This window comes from Pristiophorus japonicus, chromosome 12 (assembly GCF_044704955.1).
Source record: "Pristiophorus japonicus isolate sPriJap1 chromosome 12, sPriJap1.hap1, whole genome shotgun sequence".
In the NCBI taxonomy this organism is placed as follows: Eukaryota; Metazoa; Chordata; class Chondrichthyes; family Pristiophoridae; genus Pristiophorus; species Pristiophorus japonicus.
Genome location: NC_091988.1, coordinates 189919731 through 189945000, shown reverse-complemented (window position 1 = coordinate 189945000; position 25270 = coordinate 189919731). Strand labels below are relative to the sequence as shown.

At 47.2% G+C, this 25270-nt stretch overlaps 1 protein-coding gene across 5 annotated transcripts in view; it reads right to left on the bottom strand.

Moving 5' to 3' along the window:
• The window catches only part of LOC139277617 (protein phosphatase 1 regulatory inhibitor subunit 16B-like), a 172179-nt gene that overhangs the window by 71969 nt on the left and 74940 nt on the right, over window positions 1-25270 (bottom strand). For all 5 annotated transcript variants that reach the window (XM_070896324.1, XM_070896323.1, XM_070896325.1 and 2 more), the window contains one exon: window positions 14856-14926. In XM_070896324.1, coding sequence (XP_070752425.1) covers window positions 14856-14926 — 71 coding nt within the window. The remainder of the gene's footprint in view (window positions 1-14855; window positions 14927-25270) is intronic.

Below are 25270 nucleotides of genomic sequence, written 5' to 3'. Positions count from 1 at the left end.
AAGGCACTATATAAATCAAGTTGTTGTTGTGTTGCCTATCAAAGCGAGAGATTATGTCAGTGACTGTCAGGCTCGACCATTTCCACAGGAACCAGTACTTCATTGTGTCGCGTCTCCCGAATAGAAGAGGCAGAGTCCAGTAGGTATTGCCTGATCTTCTATCCCTCCCTGGAGAAATACCACCAAGGATGACTCTGCAAGATCCTGAAAATCCCCTGGGAGGACAGACGCACCAACATTAGCGTCCTCAACCGGGCCAACACCCCCAGCATTGAAGCACTGACCACACTTGATCAGCTCCGCTGGGAGGACCACATTGTTCGCATGCCAGACACGAGACTCCCAAAGCAAGCTCTCTACTTGGAACTCCTTCATGGCAAACGAGCCAAAGGTGGGCAGTGGAAACATTACAAGGGCATCCTCAAAGCCTCCCTGATAAAGTGCGACATCTCCACTGACACCTGGGAGACCCTGGCCAAAGACCGCCCTAAGTGGAGGAAGTGCATCCGGGAGGGCGCTGAGCACCTCGAGTCTCGTCGCCGAGAGCATGCAGAAATCAAGTGCAGGCAGTGGAAAGAGCGTGCGGCAAACCTGTCCCACCCGCCCCTTCCCTCAACGACTATCTGTCCCACCTGTGACAGGGACTGTGGTTCTCGTATTGAACTGTTCAGCCACCTAAGGACTCATGTTTAGAATGAAAGCAAGTGTTCCTCGATTCCGAGGGACTGCCTATGACGATGATCTACCCCCTCCCCGCTTGAAAGTGATGTTCTGTGTGGGTCCCATACAACCCACCCAGTAAAAGAATGGAGCCCTGCTCCCCTTCGCAGCAGTTTCCTAGTGTAGCCACCGATTTAATAACAAATTCCAAATGTGCCGTAAACAATCTTTCATATCAGACGGTTGGGAGTGACTGCAAAAGCAGATATTGCAGCACAGTTTCGGATGCAGCTGGGCTGTGGGGAGCGGGGTGGGGGGCGAAGGGGAAAATTGGCAGGAGACTGCTGTTCACCGACTGATTGTCACACCGTGGGCGTGTTCCCGATCTTGTCTCTGCTGTGGGCTCAAAGCCATGCCGACCATTGCCGAGGAGCTGCCTGACATTTGCTCGCATTCTGCGCTCCCAGCCACTGGTGGGACGGGCAAAGAATCAGGAGCGCAGCTGCGCGCTGGTGCGTGAGGGCGTAAAGCATTACATCCCAGCACTGCTCCGTTCTGCCGTCCCTTCAATGGCGTCTTTGTCTGCAAAGAATTAGCACAGATTCCTTCTGTAAATTTCCTTTTCTTCTTTAATTCTCTCATTGTCCCGAGACAAAGGGGCTGTTGTCCAGTTTAAAATGTTAGCAAAGTGGTGGAGGGGGGGAGTCGGTGATGTGTTTTCATATGAAACGAGAGACTGCCTGCATCAGCTTTTATCATCGCGCAATGATTGTAGCATTGGTGAACAATTTGAAAGTGCTCTTTTCTTTGGTGTCTCGGTCCTAACCTGTTGCGTTTCGCTGGGCTCCGCTTCTATTCCGAAGTGCGCCTGCGCCAACCGGCAATTATTAAGAACACTGACCCTTTTTGCTCGCATTTCCTATCTTTCACATTTGGAATTTGAAAACAGTGACCACGCTTCAAAAAGTACTTCATTCGCTGTAAAGTGCTGTCGGACGTCCGGTGGTCATGTAAGGCACTGTAGGGCTGAAATTGCCCTGCTCTGCACCTCCCATTAGTGCCTTTGTGGGGTGGGGGGGGGGGCGCGCTAACGGGAGGCGCAGACATTAGCGGAGGCACGAACACGGTAGCCCCGCGCCCCACTGGTAGCACCTCGGGCCGCCGCGCCTCCGGTGATGACATCATCGCCGTGCACGGCAACCTCTTTCCGCCCTGCCCCGGGTCGCGATCCGGGTCGCGATCCGGGACCGACCTCTGCTCCAGGGGCGGAAGTTAAAGGAGAGGCGTGCTGCACCGCCCGCCGCCATATTTCTTCTCCGGCCGACTCACTGGTCGGCCCGTGCTCCAGCGATGTCGCGTGGTCCGGGCCGCGAGCGTGCAGTTCGGAACTCCGTTTGGGGACCAGGGCTGCGGCCATGGCACCACACAGCCCTGGTGGCCCAGTGGAGTCCATCAAAGGACTTGCAGAGTTCGGAGTGGCCCTCCCCTTTAACGGAAGGGGAGTGGCGTCGAAACGCGCCAGTGTTACACGGAGAAGCCGCCCACATAGCGTTCCGGACACTGCTCCAACAGGAAGTGGAGCGAGAGTCATTGCGTTCCACTTTCTGTGAGGGGCAGTAACCTGAATTTCCCGCTCTGACTCGGTTACCGCCCCAAACGGGGCATAACCTAATTTTGCCCCCTATATCTTTCCTCTTTATTTAGACTTGGATTGACAAAATGTAGTTCATGTAGGGATGTCCAAGATACATTCGGCAAACTCACATTATCCAATCCTGAAATCCCAGGGCCTGTTATTTTCTATTTACACATTTGGCCGAATAACGTTCTTCTCTTATTTATTTTGAACTTCTTGAGCCTGGAGAATTGGAAAAGACCTTTGGGCATCCTCCAATAAAAACAAATTGCATTTAAATAGCATCTTTAACATAGCAAAACATCCCAAGGTGCTTCACAAGAACGTTATTCATCAAAATTTGACACCGAGACACAAAAGGAGATATCAGGACAGGTGACCAAAAGCTTGGTCGAAGAGGTAGGTCTTAAAGAGTGTCTTAAAGTAGGAGAGAGGGGTAGAGATTTAAGGAGAGAATTCCAGAGTTTAGGGCCTAGGCAGCTGAAAGCATGGCCGTCAATGGTGAAGCGATTAAAATCGAGGATGCACAAGAGGCCAGAATGGGAGGAGGGCAGACTCTCAAAGGCATGTAGCGCTGGAGCAGGTTACAGAGATAGGGAGCAGTGAGGCCACTTAGGGATTTGAAAACAAGGATGAGAATGTTTTTTTTTTAAATTGTGGCGTTGCCGGACTGGGAGTCAATGTAGGTCGCGAGCACAGGGGCGATGAGTGAACTGGACTTGGTGTGAGTTAAGATACGGCCAGCAGAGTTTTGGATGAGCACAAATTTATTTAGGGTGGAAGGCCCATGAAGTTCAAAATGTTGCAATGAACAGGAGGAGAAGCAGTAACTTTAGAGAACAGGGAGTGGACAAGGTCACAGAGGCAGCGACATCGAGTGGAGCAGTTGAAATATGGCAACAGCAGATAAAGGTGGAGTGGAGTAGATCAGGCCAGGAGGAAAGGAACATCAGCTCGACGATTTGAGTGTACTGGGGGGGGGCAGGGTCTGACTTTTAGTGTTTGATTCCTAATGCACGGAGGTTTCATTTTTAGTATATGGGCAGGGGCAGGAGGGGGGTGCGGTTGAGGGGTGGATGAGTTTTATTGCACAGGTTTTAATGGTTGGAGGTTTGAATTTTAGTATATAGGGGTTGATTTTTAATGTAAGGAGGTAAAAATATTCATATATGTGGTTGTTTTTTCTTTAATCTCTGCAGGTCTAATTATTTTATGTAACAGTGTCAATAGGGAACAGTGCACACAGCATTGCCACCAGTCACTATTCCGGTGACATTTGGAATCATTTGAAAATGATTATGTTGGACATGCTGTTTATTCAGAATTCTGCTTGGTCCGAAATCGATTTATTAATACGACCGTCCCTCTAGATGTAACACGTGCTTCCAGGCACCGCACACGCCTCCCACCCCACCCCCACTCCAAAAGGTGGGACCCCCCTGTTTTAGATTACAACAACAACAACTTGCATTTACATAGCACTATTAACATGCTTCACAGGGGCATTATCAAATCAAATTTGACACTGAGCCAAATAAGGAAATATAAGGACAGGTGACCAACAGCTTGGTCAAAGAGGTAGGTTTTGAGGAGGTGTCTTAAAAAGAGGTAGAGAGGATTGGGGAGGGAATTCCTGAGCTTCGGGCCTGGGCAGCTGAAGGCATGGCCGCCGATGGTTGAGCGATTAAAATGGGGATGCGCAAGAGGGCAGAATTAAAGAACTGTAGAGATCTCGGGGGTGGGGGTTGTGGGGCTGGTGGGGGGGGTTGTGGGGCTGGGGGAGGTTACAGAGATAGGGAGGGGCGAGGCCATGGAGAGATCTGAAAACAAGGATGAGAATTTTAAAATCAAAGCATTGACAGACCGGGATTACCAATCAATTTCCTATGTGTGTGCAAAGACCCATGCTTTCTCACTTTAAAAATGGGATATTGTTCAAATAAATGTCGGCAGCCCATCTCCTACTGATTACCTGACCCGAAGTCCAGATTGTTCGACTAGTGATTTCCCTCAGCTAGACATGCAGGTAATATCTTACCCAGCTGTTTTCAAGATAATATCTTACCCAGCTGTTTCGAGAACCCAGAAGCTGCTAAACCAATTAAAAACACCCAATCGCATGTTCGCTGGCTCATTGTAAACTAGCACAAATATTCTTGCAGGTAATCAAAATTTTACTATGGTTCTGGGTGTTGATTAAGAAAAAATGAAATGATCTCACCAAATCCCAAAAACATCTGAAACAGAAGCAGATGGAGAAGTCGGGATATTCTCGGGGGACATTAATAGAAAGAAAAAAAGCTGTGCTGCATTTAACATCTCCATAAACCACTTTCCCATCCACCCTCAGTGGAACGCTGGTAACTGGAGTGTGTACGATGGCATGTCGGCAACTCACGGGGCACAATCCAGAGTGATAGGCCGCAGGCTCTCGCCTGCCGCAGTCCCACACGATGGTTCGCTGCTCTTCGCCATGCCAAAGGAAAATGGAGAGATGTTTTTTGTTAGGCAAGGATATTAAGGGAACAGTAGAGTGGTTATGTTACTGGACTAATGATCCGGAGACACAATTTCAAATCCCACCATGGCAGCTGGGGAATTTAAATTCAGTTAATTAAATAAATCTGGACTCAAAAAAACAGCTAGTATCAGTAATGGTGGCCACATAACTAACCGGATTGTGTAAAAACCCATCTAGTTCACTAATGTCCTTACCCGGTCTGGCCTATATGTGACTCCAGACCCACAGCAATGTGATTGACTCTTAACTGCCCTCTGAAATGGCCTAGCAAGCCACTCAGTTGTACCAAACCACTATGACATAGTCACTGTGGGAGTACCTTCACCACACAGACTACAGCGGTTCAAGAAGGCAGATCACCACCACTGAAAGACAATTAGGGATGGGCAATAAATGCTGGCATTGCCAGTGACGCCCACATCTCATGAATGAATAAACGTTAATAAAAAAATTAAGTGGTATGGAACCAAGGCGGGTAAATGAAGTTGAGATACAACTCAGCCATGCTCTCATTGAATGGTGGAACAGTCTCGAGGGGCTGAATGGCCTACTCCTGATCCAATCTTCCGAAAAGTAAAAGAATGAGTTAGCCCAGGCTATGGTCACATTGTGGCCGGATCAATGGCGGTATTGGAAGAGGCTTATCACTTCAGAGGTGGCCTCGGAGAATAATGAGGTAATCAAAAGATCAAATACATTTTCTTATTAAAGAGATATAGTTATGTGCTGTGCTCTCCTCTAGGCGCCCATTCTTTCACTATTGACCCTTGGCAGCTATCCCAACTGCCTTGTTATGATTTGGGCCAGTACAGCAAATGGGGCTGCTTCTGTTGATAGGACAGCTCCTTGAGCTCTAAGTTACCTCCAAGCACATCTGCTTGATTTATCAGTGATTCATCTGACAAGCTGAATAATGTACATCAAAAAGGAAGGGACTGGCTAAAATAAGATCAAGCTGCAAGGGAAACTCTTTCATCTTCGCTGCTATTTTGAGACCTTTCAAGTATTTCCTGGTCTTCTCTTGGTTCTCCTTCCCCTTAATGAGGTGCCATGATTCAGCACTGCAGCTTCAGGGTGTTCGAGCCCCAGGGCCCGGCGTCACACAGTGTTTGGGGGGCGCAGGTCTGGGCCACTGATTCGCGCCTGCAGCAACTTAGCGATCTCAGCTTTACGGAAAGTCGGGGTGGGGCGGGGGAAATTCTTCCTGATCAGAGGAGCAAAATAACTGGAGTGCGCGTCGCTGTCTTGTTACATCGGGCTGCATTTTCGGCTTTGATGATTGCGGGGCGGTAAAGTTTGTGCCCGGAACTGTTTGCGCCTCAGTCAGTACAATTGGGCAGCTGGACTCTGAGTCAGGGGTCACAGCGCTAAGGGAGGCATTATACACCTCTCTTGGGCTTAGCATGGGAAAATCCCGAGCTAAAGAGCCGGGCCGGGAGCGCTCCAAGAGACGTCAGGAGAGACAAAAAACCTGAAAAAAACCCCCCACAAAAACATTCCCAAAACATAGCCCACACCACCACAACATAATTCTCAAAAAAATTCAAAGGAGGATTCCATTACTTACCTCTTTACACTCGGTGGACTGCCCGATTTCGCAGGCGGTCACTGTGGGGTTGACTGAAGTCAAAATTCGTGTTGCTCCGCGCCGCCGCAAACTGGACCCGAGGATCCCTGCGGGGCGCTGGAGGCTGACCGCCCGCCCAGAAGACCTCACCGCCGCCATTGCCGCCGCTCTGGGCTGAAAACAGAGCTCAGAGGGCCCGAAAATCCGCTGTCAAGTCTAAGGCACAGAAACAGGCCATTTGGCCCAACTGGTCCATGCTAGCGTTTGTGCTGTGCACGAACCTCCTCCCAGCCCTCTTCATTTCACCCTATCAGCATAACCTTCTATTCCTTTCTCCCCCTCAATCTCCTGGTGATTGATTACACCGCAACAGAGGCATGAGAACAGTCACTTGGTAACCACCTGATTTGGGGATGCTGCATGGCAGCTGACCATGGGGAGGTGTGTAATGTATTTGCTTCATGGGTTCTCTGCTTAAGAATTCATTGCAACACGTTGCTATTAAGAACTAGTTGGTTTATTAACAAAAGGTTTAACAATCACACTACACATTACCAGTTCATCCACCAAGCTCACAACCACCTGCCTCATCGTGGATCCCCTGAACTCAACTGGCTGGGGTTTTATTGAGTCTTGTGAACATCACGTGACTGGCTAAGCCACTCACAACTCAACAGCTCCACAACTATTTTGTTGCGAACAAAATAAAACATTAAATCAAGTGCCCCGTGATTAAAGGGGGGGGGGGGGGACACTTCAAACACTTTCAAACAAGTGCCCCCTTTATTTATTTATTTTTTTAAGGGCACCAAAAACACAAATTATACAAATGCCCCCTGGCTAAAAGGGGGGGGGGGGCACTAAAACCGGCACAATAAACAAATTAAGTTTTAAACATTAAAATCAAATTAAAATTTGGCTGCCGGGGGGTGATGATGCACTCGCGGAAAGCTGTGAGTGTACCGGTGGACACCGCGTGCTCCATCTCCAGGGACACCCTGGCCCGGATGTAACCGCGGCAGAGAGGCAGACAGACAGTTAATAGCTCCACAACTCTTTTTGTGGGAGACAAATTAACCATTAGACCGATCTGGGGGACACTCCAGACACTTTTAACTGCCCTCTTTTAAAACATTTTTTTTTTGTTTATTTTTTGGGGACATTAAAATCATATAATTTACAAGTGCCCCCTATAAAAGGGGAGGGGGACACTAAAAACCCAGCAATTAAAATAAATTAAACTTTAAAACATAAAATCAAATTAAAATTTGGTTGCCGGGGGTGATGATGCACTCCAGTCCCTCCGGCGCCCACCTCTCGCGGAAGGCCGCGAGCGTACTGGTGGACACCGCCTGCTCCATCTCCAGGGACACCCTGGCTCGGATGTAACCGCGGAAGAGAGGTAGACAGACAGTCAACAGCACCACAAACCTGCGAGCATACTCACAGGTGCATACATTAGTGTTGGGGTGAATGAATTGCATTTTTCTTTTTAAAAAGCAGCATGGCCCCTTTGCGTTAATTGATTTACTGGAACTAACATAATATTGATAGTTTTGGTTGGTATAAATAGTCAAGAGCCACTTTGTCCCATAGCATGTCAGTTGATCTATAAATCATGAAAGCACTCCTTTCAGAGTCTTAAGATGTTCCACATCAGAATAAGGCAGCGTTCCTGCAAGATTTTATTGCTTTTCATAGAAGCAAATACTTTTTATTGGTTTAAGTGGTCTGCTCGCTTCAGACAGGCAACAACGTGCATTTATACAGTGCCTTTAATGTAGTAAAACATCCCAAGGCACTTCACAGAAGCATAAACAAGCAAAGTTTAATACTGAGCTACCTAAGGAGATATTAGATCAGGGGCTTGGACAAAGTTACGTTTTAAGAAGTGCCTTAAAAAGAGAGGTAAAGAGGGTTTGGGAGGGAATTCCAGAGCTTGGGGCCTTGGCAGCGGAAGGCACGGCTGCCTATGGTGGAGCGATGAAAATTGGGGATGCACAAGAGGCCAGAATTAGAGGAGTGCAGAGATCACCATGGAAATAACTGTTGGCAGCAGGGACTGGATTTCGATGACTGGCCATCTTCTACAGCGTACTCCTTGAAGGCACAGCTCGGATCGAGTATTCACCCCAGGTGTGAGGAATCACAGGTGCAAACCTGTGTCGTACCACTACACAGAGCAATACATAAAGCAAATAAAAACTTGCATTTATATAGCGCCTTTCACGACCACTGGAGGTCTCAAAGCGCTTTACAGCCAATGAAGTACTTTTGGAGTGCAGTCACTGTTGTAATGTCGGCAACTAACTTGCACACAAGCAAGCTCCCATAACAGCAATGTGACAATCAGCAGATAACCTGTTTTTGTTATGACGATTCCGTGATTCTCTTGTCATCCGTGCACTTGTGATCACAGTGTCGTTACCTTCCTAATCAGCGAGTCAGTGTTTGGTGCTGCACAATGTTACTGTTTTACGGAATTAACTCATTTCCCTGCACTCAGCTTTCAAAGAGACCCTAGCCCAACAGAAGCCCCGCTCACAGCTAAGGACTCATGGCTCAGGTGTCAGCTGTGGCTCAATGGGTAGCACTCCCGCCTCTGAACACAAGATGTAGGAGCAGGAGTAGATCACGTGGCCCCTCGAGCCTGCTCCCTGTCAGTAGGTCATGGGTTCCAAGTCCCACTCCAGAGACATAAGCACATAATCTGGACTGACACTCCAGTACAGTGCTGAGGGAGTCAAAGGTGCCATCTCTCGGATGAGATGTTAAACCGAGGTCCCGTCTGCTCTCTTGGATGGAGGTAAAAGATCCCATGGCATTATTGTGAAGCAGAGCAGGGGAGTTCTCCCTGGTGTCCTGGCCAATATTTATCCCTCAACCAACATCTAAAAACAGATTATCTGGTCATTATCACCTTGCTGCTTGTGGGATCTTGCTGAGCTGCCGTGTTTCTACACTACAACAGTGACTAAACTTCAGAAGTACTTCATTGGCTGTAAAGCACTTTGAGACGTCCTGAGGTCGTGAACGGCGCTATATAAATGCAAGCTCTTTCTTTCAAACAGCATTCAACATACTATTTAAGCCTACAGAAACACAAATTTTTAGAGTTGCACTGTTAAATAAAGCAGCTGCCCTGATAGCTCAGTTGGGATAGGCAGTGTATAACTGAGCCATACAAGGCATGAAGGCCCAGATTCAATCCCTGGTCCATGCTGGTTAGCTGACCTCAGCCAGAATGTCAGTAGGGGCGTTACCAGCTGACTGGTTGCATGCTGATCAGGAGCAATCATTCTGGAAATACATGTGTATCGCTGAAAAATGTCATAAAAGTGGTAGCTTTCTGTAGACCTAATCATCAACTTGGCTGAGAACAGCTAACTTAGAACAGACTGGGAAGTGAGGATTTACTTCGCTTTTATGATGATTAAAGCTACGCGCATCAGCCATGGCTCAGTGTATAGCACTCTTGCCTCAGAGTCAGGAGTTTGTGGGTTCATAGTCCCACTCCAGGGACTTGAGCACAAAAATCAAGGCTGACACTCCATCATCATCATCGGCAGTCCCTCGAAATCGAGGAAAACTTGCTTCCACTCTAAAAGTGAGTTCTTATGTGACTGAACAGTCCAATGCGGGAATTACAGTCTCTGTCACAGGTGGGACAGACAGTCGTTGAAGGAAGGGGTGGGTGGGACAGATTTGCCGCACGCTCCTTCTGCTGCCTGCGTTTTCTTTCTGCATGCTCTCGGCGATGAGATTCAAGGTGCTCAACGCCCTCCCGGATGCTCTTCCTCCACTTAGTGCGGTCTCTGGCCAGGTACTCCCAGGTGTCGGTGGGGATTGTCATGTATTCAACTACCATTGTAACCCATGTATAAGCTGACTTAAATTGTGCACCTTGAGAACATTGACCACAAGGGGGTGAACTTGTGGGAGACACTCCTAATCTGGACTTTCAGGTATAAAAGGGGAAGCTCCACCCACCTTCATCACTTGAGGTCTTGGTAATAAAGATAACTGGTCACAGAGTGACCTTCTCTCAAGTATGGGCCTCGTGTGCATTTATACTGTATAGTAAGGACATATCATTGGCGATGAGAAACTGGGATTTAAACCATGCGAGCATAGCCACTAGCAGCACAGAAGAGAGGTACTGTGTTGGTGATGATTGGGACGACTTTATTGAGAGACAACAGCAAAGTTTTGTCACTAAGGAATGGTTGGGACAGGATTCGGCCGACAAACGCAGGGCTCATCTCCTGACGGTTTGTGGATCCAGAACATACTCCCTGATGAAGGACCTTCTAGCGCCAGAGAAGCCGGCAGACAAGACATTCGAAGAGCTCAGTAAGTTGATCGGGGAACACCTTAAACCGGCGAGCAGCATGCACATGGCAAGACACCGGTTTTACATCCTCCGGCGGCGAGAAGGGCAAAGCGTTCCTGACTTCGTGGCAGATCTCCGGCGACTGGCGAGCCTATGTAAGTTCACAGATGCATGCAGAGCGGAGATGCTGCTAGACTTTTTTATTGAGGGCATCGGGCACACTGGGGTTTTCAGGAAACTGATTGAGACCAAAGACTTGACCTTGGAAGCGGCGGCTATGATAGCCCAGACATTTATCTCAGGGGAGGGAGAGACCAGAACGATGTATGACAAAAATCTTGGCTCAAATGCAGCAAACGACCAGGAAGTCAACATTGTTAACGCGGCACACAGTTCTTAGGCAGACAAGGGCAATCGGACATGCCCCAGCATGTAGTCGAACCCAAAGGGAGAATTCAACAGATACAATGGCTAGCTGAACGACGATTCATGCCATCACAATGGACAATGCAGCCAGTAATGGGGCCATCAACACCTGTTAATGTTGCGCTTAAGGACAGTTACAGAGACAGTCAGAGATGATCGACTGGTAATGGATCTTTTGTTTCCAACAACGGGGCCTCCAGCTCATGCTGGAGGTGTGGAGGCAAACACCCAGCCAGAGCTTGCACGTGTCACTCCAAGACCAGTACCCGCTACCGACAGCGGAGGACCTCTTTGCGACGTTATCCGGGGGCAAAGTTTTTTCAAAATTGGACCTGACCTCAGCTTACATGACCCAGCAGCTGGCGAGTGAGTTGAAGAAGCTGACCACCATCACGACACACAAGGGGTTGTTTGAGTATAACAGATGTCCTTTCGGGATTTGTTCGGCCGCCGCGATCTTTCAGCGAAATATGGAAAGCCTCCTCAAGTCAATTCCAAGGACGGTGGTTTTTCAAGACAACATCCTCATCACGGGTCGCGATACTGAAGAACACCTCCACAACCTGGAGGAGGTGCTACGCAGATTGGACCGGGTAGGGCTGCGACCGAAAAATGCGAAGTGCGTCTTCTTAACTCCAGAGGTAGAATTCCTGGGGAGGAGGGTAGCAGCAGGCGGGATCAGACCCACTGCGTCCAAAATAGAAGCGATCCAGAGAGCACCAAGACCCCGTAACACGACGGAGCTGCGTTCGTTCCTGGGGCTCCTGAACTATTTTGGTAACTTTCTTCCCAAATTGAGCACGCTGTTAGAGCCGCTACACGTGCTCCTTTGCAAAGGTTGTGATTGGGTCTGGGGGGACAGCCAGGAAAGAACTTTTGATGGAGCATAACAAGTTGCGTGCTCTAACAAACTGTTAACGTTATATGACCCGTGTAAGAAACTTGTTCTAACGTGCGATGCGTCGTCCTATAAGGTCGGGTGTGTGTTGCAGCATGTGAATGCCAATGGTCAGTTACAGCCGGTAGCTTATGCCTCCAGAAGTCTGTCCGAGGCAGAAAGGGACTACGGGATGGTAGAAAAAGAAGCGCTAGCATGTGTATATGCAGTAAAAAAAATGCACTAGTACCTGTTTGGCAGGAAATTTGAGTTGGAGACAGATCACAAACCCCTAACGTCCCTTTTGGCTAACAACAAGGCCATAAATGTGAATGCATCGGCCCGCATACAGAGGTGGGCACTTACGTTAGCCGCCTATGACTACACAATTCGGCACAAACCGGGCACTGAAAACTGCGCCGATGCACTCAGCAGGCTCCCACTCGCCACCACTGAGGGGGCAACCGAGCATGCTGCTGAGATGGTCATGGCTGTTGAAGCTTTCGAAAGCGAAGGCTCACCTGTGACAGCCCGTCAGATTAAAGTCTGGACAAAGAAAGACCCGCTACTGTCTTTAGTTAAGAAATGTGTCCTGAATGGGGACTGGGCAGCCACGTACGGGGCATGCCCTGAGGAATTTAAACTGTTTCATAGGCGCAAGGATGAACTCTCGATTCAGGCCGATGCCTACTGTGGGGAAACCGAGTAGTCATGCCCCAGAAGGGCAGAGAGGTGTTTATCAGAGAACTTCACGTGTGCTCAGCTGGGCAACGCACCCAGGGAAGCCACCCTTAGGCTCTTCTGGTCCTGGCCCGCCAAGCCATGGTCACGCATCCATGTGGACTACGCAGGTCCTTTCATGGGAAAAATATTTTTGGTTGTAGTAGACGCCTACTCCAAATGGATTGAGTGTGCCATTTTAAATTCAAGCACATCCTCTGCCGCGGTAGAAAGTCTACAGGCAATGTTCGCCGCCCATGGTCTACCGGATGTCTTGGTCAGCAACAATGGCCCGTGCTTCACAAGCACTGAATTCCAGGACTTCATGGCAGGCAATGGAATCAACCATGTCAGAACGGCACCGTTCAAACCAGCCTCAACCGGCCAGGGGGAACAAGCAGTGCAGATAATCAAACAGGGGATGCTCAGAATCCAAGTGGGTTCCCTACAAAGCCGCTTATCTCGCCTCCTTTTGGCCAATAGATCCCGACCACACTCGCTCACAGAGGTTCCACCCGCAGAGCTGCTAATGAAAAGGACGCTCAAAACCAGGTTATCCCTTATACACCCCACTATGAAAGAAATTGTTGAGAGCAGGCGTCAGTCACAATGTGACTACCATGACAGGAATGCGAGGACGCGATGTATTGATGTCAATAATTTTGTTTTTTTCCTTAATTACGCTGCAGGGCCCAAATGGCTTGCAGGCACTGTGATTGCCAAAGAGGGGAATAGGGTTTTGGTAGTTAAACTTACCAATGGACAAATCTATCGCAAACACGTGGATCAAACTAAAAGGAGGTTCAGCAACCCCATGGAAGAAGCAGAGGAAGAACACGACATAGAGTTTACTCCACCACAGGTGACCGAACACCGGAACCAAGTGGAGGAGAGCCCAGTCACTGTGGGCAGTCCGGACAGGCCTGAGGCAACGCAAACAGCAGACACTCAGGCCAGCGCCCAACAACCGGAGCCCCAACTCAGGCGCTCTACAAGGGAGTGTAAACCACCAGAGAGACTTAACCTGTGATCCCAATAAGACTTGGGGGGAGGTGATGTCATGTATTCAACTATCATTGTAACCCATGTTTAAGCTGACTCAAGTTGTACACCTTGAGAACATTGACCACAAGGGGCGAACTTGTGGGAGACACTCCTAACCTGGACTTTCAGGTATAAAAGGGGAAGCTCCACCCACTTTCATCACTTGAGGTCTTGGTAATAAAGGTAACTGGTCACAGAGTGACCTTCTCTCAAGTATGGGCCTCGTGTGCATTTATACTGTATAGTAAGGACATATCAGGGATGTTGCATTTTATCAAGGAGGCTTTGAAGGTGTCCTTTAAACGTTTACTCTGAACTCCTACACGGCAAGCGAGCCCCAGGTGGGCAGAGGAGAGTGCTTGCTTTGGAAATCTTGTGTCAGGCATACTAACAATGTGGCCCGCCCAATGGAGCTGGTCGAGTGTGGTCAGTGCTTCGAATGCCAGGAATGTTGGCCTGATCGAGGATGCTGATGCTGGTGTGTCTGTCCTCCTAGGGGATTTGCAGGATCTTGCGAAGACATCGTTGGTGGTATTTCTCCAGCAATTTGAGGTGTCTACTGTATATGGTCCACATCTCTGAGCCATACAGTATCTATCCAGTGCAGTGCTGAGGGATGCTGCACTGTGGGAGGTGCCGTCTTTTGGATGAGACGTTAAAGCGATCCCATGGCACGACTTCAAAGAGGAGCAGGGGAGTTATCCCTGGTGTCCTGGCCAATATTTATCCCTCAATCAACATAACCATAACAGATTGCTGTTTGTAGAAGTGTTCTGTGTGCAAATTGGCTGCCGCGTTTCCTACATTACCACAGTGACTACACCACAAAAGTGATTAATTGGTCTTAAGGTGCTTTGGGACGTCCTGAGGTTGTGAAAGACGCTATATAAATGCAAAACTTGCCTTTTCTTTTCGCGAGTGAGCGTGTCTATTACAAATGACTGAAAAAATGTATCCATTTCCCTCATGGAGACTGCATCCAACAGGGAATTGATAATGGTCTTTGTTTCGCCAGCTGGACTGCATGAGATATTTCCGGGAGTAAAAGTGAATCAGAAAACTGCTCCTTACCTGATGTAATGCAGTGAGCCCATCTTCATTGCACAGATCTGGATTCAGATTCTTCTTCAATAAGAGGCTAACTGCAATAAAAAGACTACAATTACTCAGAGAATACAGCTCTGCTTTCAGACTAACTTACGCCCATTTAAAAAAGGGGATGTGGCATATCATAGCACAATACAGCACAGAAGGAGGCCATTCAGACCATCGTGCCTGTGTCAGATCTTTGATAGAGCTTATCCAATTAATCCCACTTCTCCGCTCTTTCCCCATATCCCTGTTATTTGTTCCCCTTCAAGTATTCAATTTTCTTTTGAAAGCTACTAATGAATCTGCTTCCACCACAAGTCAGGCAGCACATTCCCAATCACAGCAACTGGCTGTGTAAAAAATGTCTCCTCATCTCCCCTCTGGGTCATCTGCCAATCACCTTAAATCGGTGTTGACCCTTCTGTCGCTGGAAATAGTTCCTCTTTACTTACTCTATTCATGATTTTGAACGCCTCTAGAAAATTTCCTCTTTACCTTCTCCACAGCTTCTCCAGTCTCAACACATAACTGAAGTCCCTCATCCCTGGTACCATTCCAGTAAATCTCTTCTGCAGCTGTGCCTTCGGCAGTGTCGGCCCCAAGATCTGGAATTCCTTTCTGAAACCTCTCCACCTCTCTCCTCATTCGGCTTTAAACCCCCTGTGACCCAGCTTTTGGTCACCTGTCCTAATATTTCCTTTTGTGGCCAGGCGTTAAATATTGTCTGATAACGTTCCTGTGAAACGCTTTGTTTTAATACGTTAAAGGTGCTATATAAATGCAGGTTGTTGTTACATAAGAAACAGGAGCAGGAGTAGGCCGTTTGGCCCCTCGAGACTGCTCCGCCATTCAATAAGATCATGGGCTCAGCTCCACCTCCCTGCCCGCTCCCGATAACCCTTTACTCCCTTATCGCTCAAAAATCTGTCTATCTCCGCCTTAAATATATTCAATGACTCAGCCTCCACAGCTCTCTGGAGCAGAGAATTCCACAGATTTACAACCCTGTGAGAGAAGGAATTTCTCCTCCTCTCAGTTTTAAATGGGCAGCCCCTTATTCTAAGACTATGTCCCCTCGTTTCCCCTATGTTGTTGTTGCTTTCCATTGAATCCTGCTGGAAAAGCCTGTGTGCACAGATGTTGGCTGAAACCTTCCAAACATGTATAAGATTATGAGGGGGCTTGACAGGGTAGATGCAGAGAGGATATTTCCCCTCGTGGGGGAATCTAGAACTACCAGGGGGCAGAGATTTAAAGTAATTGGAAGAATGATAAGAGAGGAGTTGAGGAGAACTTTGTTCACCCAGAGGGTGCTAGGGGTCTGGAACTCACTGCCTGAAAGGGTGGAAGAGATCCTCAAAGCATTTAATATCATTAGATCATAAGAAATAGGAGCAGGAGTAGGCCATTTGGACCCTCGAGTCTGCTCCGCCATGGCTGATCTGATCTTGGCCTCAACTCCACTTCCCTGCCTGTTGCCCATAACTCTCGACTCCCCTATAGTTCAAACATCTGTCTATTGCCACCTTAAATATATTCAATGACCCAGCCTCCACAGCTCTCAGGGGTAGAGAATTCCAAAGATTCATGAGCCTCAGAGAAGAAATTCTCCGTTTTAAATTGGTGACCGTTTATTCTGAAACTATGCCCCCTAGTTCTAGATTACCCCCACGAGGGGAAACATCCTCTCTGCATCTGCCCTGTCAAAACCCCTCATAATTTAATACGTTTCAATAAAAGTACTTGGATGTGCACTTGAAGTGCTGTAACCTACAGGACTACGGTCAGAGAGCTGGAAAGTGGGATTAGGCTGGATAGCTCTTTGTCGGCCGGCATGGACATGATGGGCCGAATGGCCTCCTTCTGTGCCGTAAATCTCTTTGATTCTATGATGTCATCTAGGCTTACACATGGCCACCTGAGCAAGGTGCTAGAGGGTTGCCTATATTCTTGGAACTGCAACCCTGCATGGATCAGTACGTTTGGAGGGAGTGAAGGAAATGGGGAGTGAGTGCAAGAACCAATCCGTAAGCAGAAATGTTGTTTTAAAACCCGAAGGATGACAAAGTAGAGATCTCCGTGGAACGGTTCCTGTGCCAAGCTGAGTTACTAAAGTATCAGGAAATATCTTAAACGTGATAACCATAATTAGAGAAAAATGTAATCTAGCCTGATCAGAGCATCTCTCCTGCCTCCAATGACCCCAGCGACCATAGTTTGTCGCCATCTCCAGCCACCACACCCTTAATTTCTCCTTGTATTTATAATTGTGTCAGTAACTGGTATATTCCATTGTGTATTCTTGTGGTGTGGTAGCTAAGCAACAAGTTCCGTGTACGTGTCTGGTAAATGCCAGTGACTGATGCGAAAATGAATCCGTTAAAACCACGATGGAACAGTGAAACTAAAAGCCGAACCTCATCGCCACAACCCAGACACACATCCTACATTTTAATTAATTTCAGCCAACATTTGCAGCCATCCATTTTAACCAGAGTTGTCAAAAATGGGGCAAATTTTAGCTGGGAGATTTTCAGTTGCAAGTCAGTTATATGTCTCTCACTAAAAACAATTACGGTGAAAAGTGCTTAGGATTGCAGTGGAGAGAAGATTTCTTTAGAAGAGACTTGAAGCACGAAGACTTACATCACCTATCTCCGAAAAAAAAATCCTTTTATAGAAAAGAAAAAATAACTTGCATTTATATAGCGCCTTTCATGACCACCGGACGTCTCAAAAAGTGTTTTACCACCAATAAAGTATTTTTGGAGTGTAGTCACTGTTGTAATGTAAAATCCAAAGTGGTCTGGCTCAGTTGACTGCAATCCTCACTACATGGTTGACGTTTATCAAAGTGGCCAAGCAAGCTACTCAGTTATAAAGAAAATATTTAGTCTACCACCACCTTCTTAGGGCAACTAGGGAAAGGCAATAATTGCAGCCTTGCTCGCCTCACCACATCCTAAAGAACAAACAATAAAATTCACATCATGATGTACAGCTCTGTTTTCAATTAATGTCTTCTGACACAGAGGCAAGTGGCTGGTTGGCAGATGTTTGAAGAAGCAGCATTAGATTTAGAGCAGCAGTTGATTATTTTTTAAAGTTTCCTTACAATTATAAAGTTGGATTACTATACATGAATTGAAAGCTCCCTCACGACAGCACAGTGTGCAGCCACGCAGTTCCAGGTTCAGTTCCCGGGCTCTGCTAAATAAATTGATCTCAACTAGGGAAGCAATTGAGGCGACATCATTGGGTTTTGGTGCTCTGGACCAGGAGAAGAAAATGAAGTCATGATTGTTGTCCAGTACAGTTTGAAAAGTACACGTGTATGGACATTAGATGAAGACAGGATACGCCTGCTTGTGATGTGCTCCACAGTTGAATTCTGTGCTGACGTCACTGTGGGGCTCACATGTGAAGAATGGATGTCCACTTGAGTGAGGTGCTGCTCCAAAGCAACGTTCAACAACAACAACTTATTTATATAGCGCCTTTAACACAGTAAACCGTCCCAAGGCGCTTCACAGGAGTGTTACAAGGCCAAAAACAAATTGACACTGAGCCACATAAGAAATAATTAGGGCAGGTGACCAAAAGCTTGATCAAAGAGGTAGGTTTTAAGGAGCGTCTAAAAGGAGGAAAGAGAGGTAGAGAGGCGGAGAAATTTAGGGAAGGAATTCCAGAGCTTAGGGCCCAGGCAGCTTAAGACACAGCAACCAATGGTTGAGCGATTATAATCAGGGATGCTCAAAATGGCAGAATTTGAGGAGCGCAGATATCTCGGGGGAGTTGTGAGACTGAAGGAGATTACAGAGATAGGGAGGGGCGAGGCCATGGAGGGATTTGAAAACAAGGATGGGAATTTTGAAATCGAGGCGCTGCTTAAGCGGGAGCCAATGTAGGTCAGCGAGCACAGGGGCGATGGGTGAACGGGTCAGTGCCTTCATGAGAGAATGCTGGAGAGAGGACAAAAAGTGTCAAAAATAAATGTAAGAAACAGGAGCGTGTTTAGGCCATACGGCCCCTCGAGCTATTCAATAAGATCATTGCTGATCATCGACCTCAACTTCACTTTACCGCCCGATCTCCATATCCCTTGATTCTTCTAGAGTCCAAAAATCTATCAGCCTTGAATATATTCAATAACTGAGCACCCACAGCCCTCTGGATAGAGAATTCCAAACATCCACAACCCTCAGTAAAGAAATTTCTCCTCATCTCAGTCCTAAATGGCAGCCTCCTTATTCTGAGACTGTGACCCCTGGTTCGAGACTCTCAGGGGACACAGCCTCTCAGCATCTACCCTCTCAATCCCCTTCAGAATCTTGTATATTTCCGCTGAGATCTCCTCTCATTCTGAATGTGATTGGCACTTTGCTCGACATTCCAGCTATTTGTGACTTTGAAGAAGCTTCTAATAATTTTGCACTCAATCTGACCCATTTCCCACATGGAACCATGGGCTGGAGGATGATTCATCTCGCGCTTCGTCTCGGAATTATTTATCCTCATTTAAAATTAGATACTTTGGAAGTCTTCCCCCCCCCCCCCCCCTCACCGCTTTCAGGAATGTGGACATAATGAATTCAATCTATTCTGAGAACCAGACAACTCAAGGGCAATTCACAAAGTAGCCATATTGGACAGGTACCATGGTACTGCTGCTGGTGTCCATGGCACAGGAATCTGACACCTTCAGGAAAGGAGCAGCAATGGGAGAATATTCGAAGGAAAGAATAGCAGCCATTTAACACATGAAAAGGCCAATGGGCCCTCAGCAGTATGTCTTCCAGATGCGTCTACACCACATAGAGAGCTGGGACTTGGTAATGCAGTGGATCGATACACTGGCTCGTTGCTATTATCCTACAGTACCTTGGTGGGAGTGTCTATTGCCACCACTGTACCAGCCAATGAGTTGGAGGCAGGGGCGGGATTATGGCAGGACTCGCAGCAAACAGAGTCTCTTTACTCAGCAGGGTCTATTTAAACAGCGCACTATAGTAAACAGTCGACAGAGTCTACTTTTAAAACGTCTCAATGAACTACAGCAAACAGAACTCATGACCGAAGGAGGGTGGTTACGTCTCCTGATAAAGGAAGGGCTTTTTTTTTAGAAAACAGAAAAATGCAGCTAGTGGAGGATAGTTACATACAAATTGTGTGCATAAAATCAATCCCAGTCACTTACAGCAGTCTCTAGGCATGATTGACGGGGGCAATTACCCATTTAAAAAAAATTAATTCATTGGATGTGGGTGTCACTGGCAAGACCAGCATTTATTGCCCATCTGTAATTGCCCTTGAGAAAGTGGTGGTGAGCCGCCTTCTTGAACCGCTGCAGTCCGTGTGGTGAAGGTGCTCCCACAGTGCTGTTAGGGAGGGAGTTCCAGGATTTTGACCCATGACGATGAAAAAAACGGCGATATACTTCCAAGTGTGTGACTTGGAGGGGAACTTGCAGGTGGTGGTGCTCCCCTGCTGCCCTTGTCCTTCTAGGTGGTAGAGGTCGCGGGTTTGGGAGGTGCCGCCGAAGAAGCCTTGGCGAGTTGCTGCGGTGCATCTTGTAAATAATACATACTGCAGCCACGATGCACCGGTGGTGGAGGGAGTGAATGTTGAAGGTGATGGATGGGGTGCCGATCAAATGGGCTGCTTTGTCCTAGATGGTGTCGAGCTTCTTGAGTTGTATTCATCCAGGCAAGTGGAGAGTATTTCATTGCATTCCTGACATTCTGACTGGGAATAGCAGTGTGTCACGATATGCGGCCTACTTTGGTTCCAACTCAACCTTCCCAGAACTCATACTGAGCCATCTACAGTGAGCTGGAGCAAATGGAAGGCACCCCCAATAAAAACCAGAAGAATGTTCTGGTGTCAAGTTGCTTTATTCTGACCATTTATTTTTGCTTAGTCTCCTGTGGTAGTGACTCTAGTCACCCTTTGGTTACTCACCCAAGTGCCCATTCTCTGTGTGTGAGCTTGACTGACTGACAAAGAAACCAGAGGGGGCGATGAAGAGAACGTTTCTTTTTTTTTTACACACAGTGAGTTGTTGTGATCTGGAATTCACTGCCTAAAAGGGTGGTGGCGGAAGTAACTTTCAGAAAAGAATTGGATTTATACTTGAAACGGAAAGAATTTGCAGGGTTATGAAGAAAGAGGAGACGTGGGACTAATTGTATCGCTCTTTCAAAGCGCCTCTCAGTCAGAAGGTTGTGGGTTCAGGTCCCACTCCAGAAACTTGAGCACAAAAATGTAGCTGACACTCCAGTGCAGTACTGAGGGAGCGCTGCGCTGTCGGAGGTGCCGTCTTTCGGATGAGAGTTGAATCGAAGTCCTGTCTGCTCTAGATACTTTGGAAGTCTTTTTCCCCCATGCTTTCAGGAATCTATCCGAATGGCCGCCTCCTGTGCTGTATCGTGCTATGATTTTACATGGACCTTCCAATAGTGGCCATCACACACCAGCTTGTAGCGAGCAACTTGGTGATTTTTTTTTTATTACAAAATTAATATTTTTACATACAGTCTCAATTAACCTCCCTGTAAAGGCAGGGATTTGAAGCATAGGTCTAGTCACTCGGTCAGTGGGTGTGATTAACAATGTAATCACATCGGCAGAGGGCACGAGCATTTAAAGATGATTACGGTTTAGTAACTCTGACCACTAATTGCCACTTAGCTTAACGAAGATTGTGAAAGCGACTGACCTAAATGTTTTTGCAATGAGAGGGTCTTTGTATGCCTGTCTCTCTCAGATGGAATCTTGTGTTAATTGCTTGGAGAAAGAGAGAGAGAAAATAAAAACAAATATTTTTCAACTTGAAAATAAATTGGCAACTGCGGCTACTGGTCTGAGCTGATCATTAACGAAATAATCACCAATTGAAATGTGTAATCACAGCTCGAGTAACTGGAGCAGCCAGGGTTATCTGAATTTATGGCAGCCACTCACATGCACACACACGCACATACACAGCACTGCAGTGTCGGGTTGATTAATATGCTGCATCTTCACTTGCATGCTCTTTGGTCCCGCGATGCTAACTGCTCAGCAACGAGGGTGGGAAATGTCTTCCTCATTAAAGGGAAAGGATCAAAGGGCCCCAGTTGTGGCTCTCCGATTTCTCTCGGAAACACTGTCGTCATGCATAGTCTCCCACAGAAATGAAGCTCATGCTGGTGCATGCATCATATATGTTTAATGTGGGAGTGGTGAGGGATTGGTGCAGCAGACACATAGCCCCAGCAATAGATCAGAGTAGCACCTGGTGTCATAAATTGACCGAGGTTGCAGAAGGGCCCAGCTTCGATCTCTAACTGGCGCAGTAGTTGAGCTGCTACAATCAGCCTCAGGGCTCCTGGGGCTCAGATCCAGACAGCGGTGATGACACAGAGTTCAATTTTCATCCGGACAAGTTGGGAAACTTAATTCAATAAATCTGATCATTTGTGAGCGAGCACCCGGGAAAAAAATAAGCATGAAAACTGACAGATTGTCGTAAAAACCGAGGCTGGCCTGTCATGTATTCAACTATCATTGTAACTCATGTATAAGCTGACTCAAGTTGTACACCTTGAGAACATTGACCACAAGGGGGTGAACTTGTGGGAGACACTCCTAACCTGGACTTTCAGGTATATAAAGGGAAGCTCCACCCGCCTTCATCACTTGAGGTCTTGGTAATAAAGGTAACTGGTCACAGAGTGCCCTTCTCTCAAGTATGGGCCTCGTGTGCATTTATGCTGCATAGTAAGGACATATCATGGCCTATACAAAAATGATGACAACTTTCATTTATCTAAAAGACTTGCATTTATATTGTGCCTTTCACAACTTCAGGGTGTCCAAAATCAATTTTACAGCCAATGAAGTACTTTTGGAGTTTAGGCACTGTTATAATGTAGGAAATGCGGCAGCCAATTTGTGCACAGCAAGCTCCCACATACAACAATGTGACATTAACCAGAATTTTTTTTTTCTTTAGTTATGTTGACTGAGGAACTAATGTTGGCCAGGACACCGGGGATAACTCCAATGCTCTTCTTCAAAATAGTGCCATGGGATCTTTTACGTCCACCTGACAGAGCAGACGAGGCTTCAGTTTAACGTCTCATCCGAAAAACGGCACCTCAGACAATGCACTGCTCCCTCAGCACTGCACTGGAGTGTCAGCTACATTTTTGTGCTCAGGTCCCTGGACTAGGACTTGAACCCACAACATTCTGACTCAGAGGCGAAAGTGCTATCCACTGAGCCACAGCTGACACACATAATAAAATGTTCCACGGCACTTCACAGGAGCATTATCAAAGAAAATTTGACACCGAGCTACATAAGAAATGAGGGCAAATGTCCAAAAGCTTGGTCAAACAGGTAGGTTTTAGGGAGCGTCTTAAAGGAGAAGAAAGAGGTAGAGAGGCGAAAAAGTTTAGGGAGGGAATTCCAGAGTTTAGGGCCGAGGGAGCTGAATGCCGACTGCCAATGGTGGAGGAAAAAATTAAATACATTACTCTGGTACACATTATGTGGTTGACTCTCAATTCACTCTGAAGTGGCCTAGTGAGCCATTCAGTTCATTATAGAGGTATTCAAAATCATGAGCAGTCTAGACAGAGTAGATAGAGAGAAACTGTTCCCATTGGCGGAAGGGTCGAGAACCAGAGGACGTAGATTTAAGATGATTGGCAGAAGAACTAAAGGCGACATGAGGGAAAACTTCTTTCCACAGCGAGTGGAATGCACTGCCTGAAAGGGTGGTGGAGGCAGACTCAATCGTGGCTTTCAGAAGGGAACTGGATAAGTACCTGAAGAAAAAAAATTGCAGGGCTACGGGGAAAGGGCGGTGGAGGGGGACTAGCTGAAGGGCTCTTATAGAGAGCCGGCACGGGCACGACAGGCCGAATGGCTCCCTCTTGTGCTGTAACCATTCTGTGATTCTGTGTAACAAAAATTACTACAAAATATGCAGAGGGGCCAATGGCATCTTGTCAGCGTATTTGGGTATGGCAACAAATACAGCCTTGTCGGGGTCCTGCAGATTCTGATTACAAATTTAAGAAAAGAGAGATGGGGTGGGTGGGGGAAATAGAAAACTCCTGTGATGCAAACGTGTGCATGGACATTGTGCGAGATCAGGGTCAGGCTGATGATTCTCAATGTGTATACTCAATGAATCACTTGGGTGACGTATCAAAGGACCGCTGGGGCCTGTGGAACTGTACCCCAAAGCTGAGGGCAGAGCCTTCAGGAGAACAGGGAAGCAAATGGTTTATAGAGGAGGTGTACACAATTTACATCAATCACCTACTCTGAAATAGCAACTACCCTGCTACAGTAGTTGGGTGTCTTGTGGGTTACAAAGGCCACAGGACTGCAGTCATTGGCTGCTGGGAAGGAGCTGTTCTCTTTCACCAGACCTTCCCGTATTTTCTGGAGAAAAAAAACCATTTAGGAAGCCGTGAAGTTTTATTCGCAGATGTACCCGTGGGATGACATCATCGTGTACAAAAGGCCCAAAGATGCAAAGATGCAGTGAGAATTCCACACAAAGTGGTGGGAAGAAATGAGTCAGTGCAGCAGCCAAGGACCAGCTTTAGGGCTCCGCAACAGTCGATTCCAACCATGTTCCTCTCCGCAAACCCGGTTTTATTAATGAGTCAAATCCACCCAGCTTCACTTAACCCTTGGAGCGCTGGAATGGTACCACCTAACATGAGGGCCAGTCCATTGTGCCAGATATCGGGGGAGCGGGGTGGGGGGGCGCATAATGATTGCTACACGACTGGGTTCTTAAAAACCAGCCCGGACACAATTTCAAAGCAGCAGCGTTTAACAGAATGCAATTATCACAATGATGCCTCAGAAAATAACTTGATTAACAGTAGAAGTGAACATTAATTTACCTCCTACAGTTCGCAGTAATGTCATAAAAATTAATGTGCTGGCTGCCCTGATTGAATTTTTTTTCCCATTTGTTCCGGGATGTGGGCATCGCTGGCAAGGCCAGCATTTATTGCCCATCTCTAATTGCCCTCGAGAAGGTGGTGGTGAGCCGCTTCCTTGAACCACTGAAGTCCGTGTGATGAAGGAACTCCCACAGTGCTGTTAAGGAGGGAGACCCAGGACTTTGACTCAGCAATGATAAAGGAACAGCAATGTATAATGTTTCCTACATTACAACTGTGACTATACTTCAAAAGTATTTCATTGGCTGTAAATCCCTTAGAGACGTCCGTGTGGTCGTGAATGGCGCTATATAAATCCAAGTTTTTCTTTATATTTCCAAATCAGGATGGTGTGTAACTTGGAGGGGAACTTGCAGGTGGTGGTGCTCACATGCGCCTGCTGCCCTTGTCCTTCTAGGTGGTAGAGGTTGCGGGTTT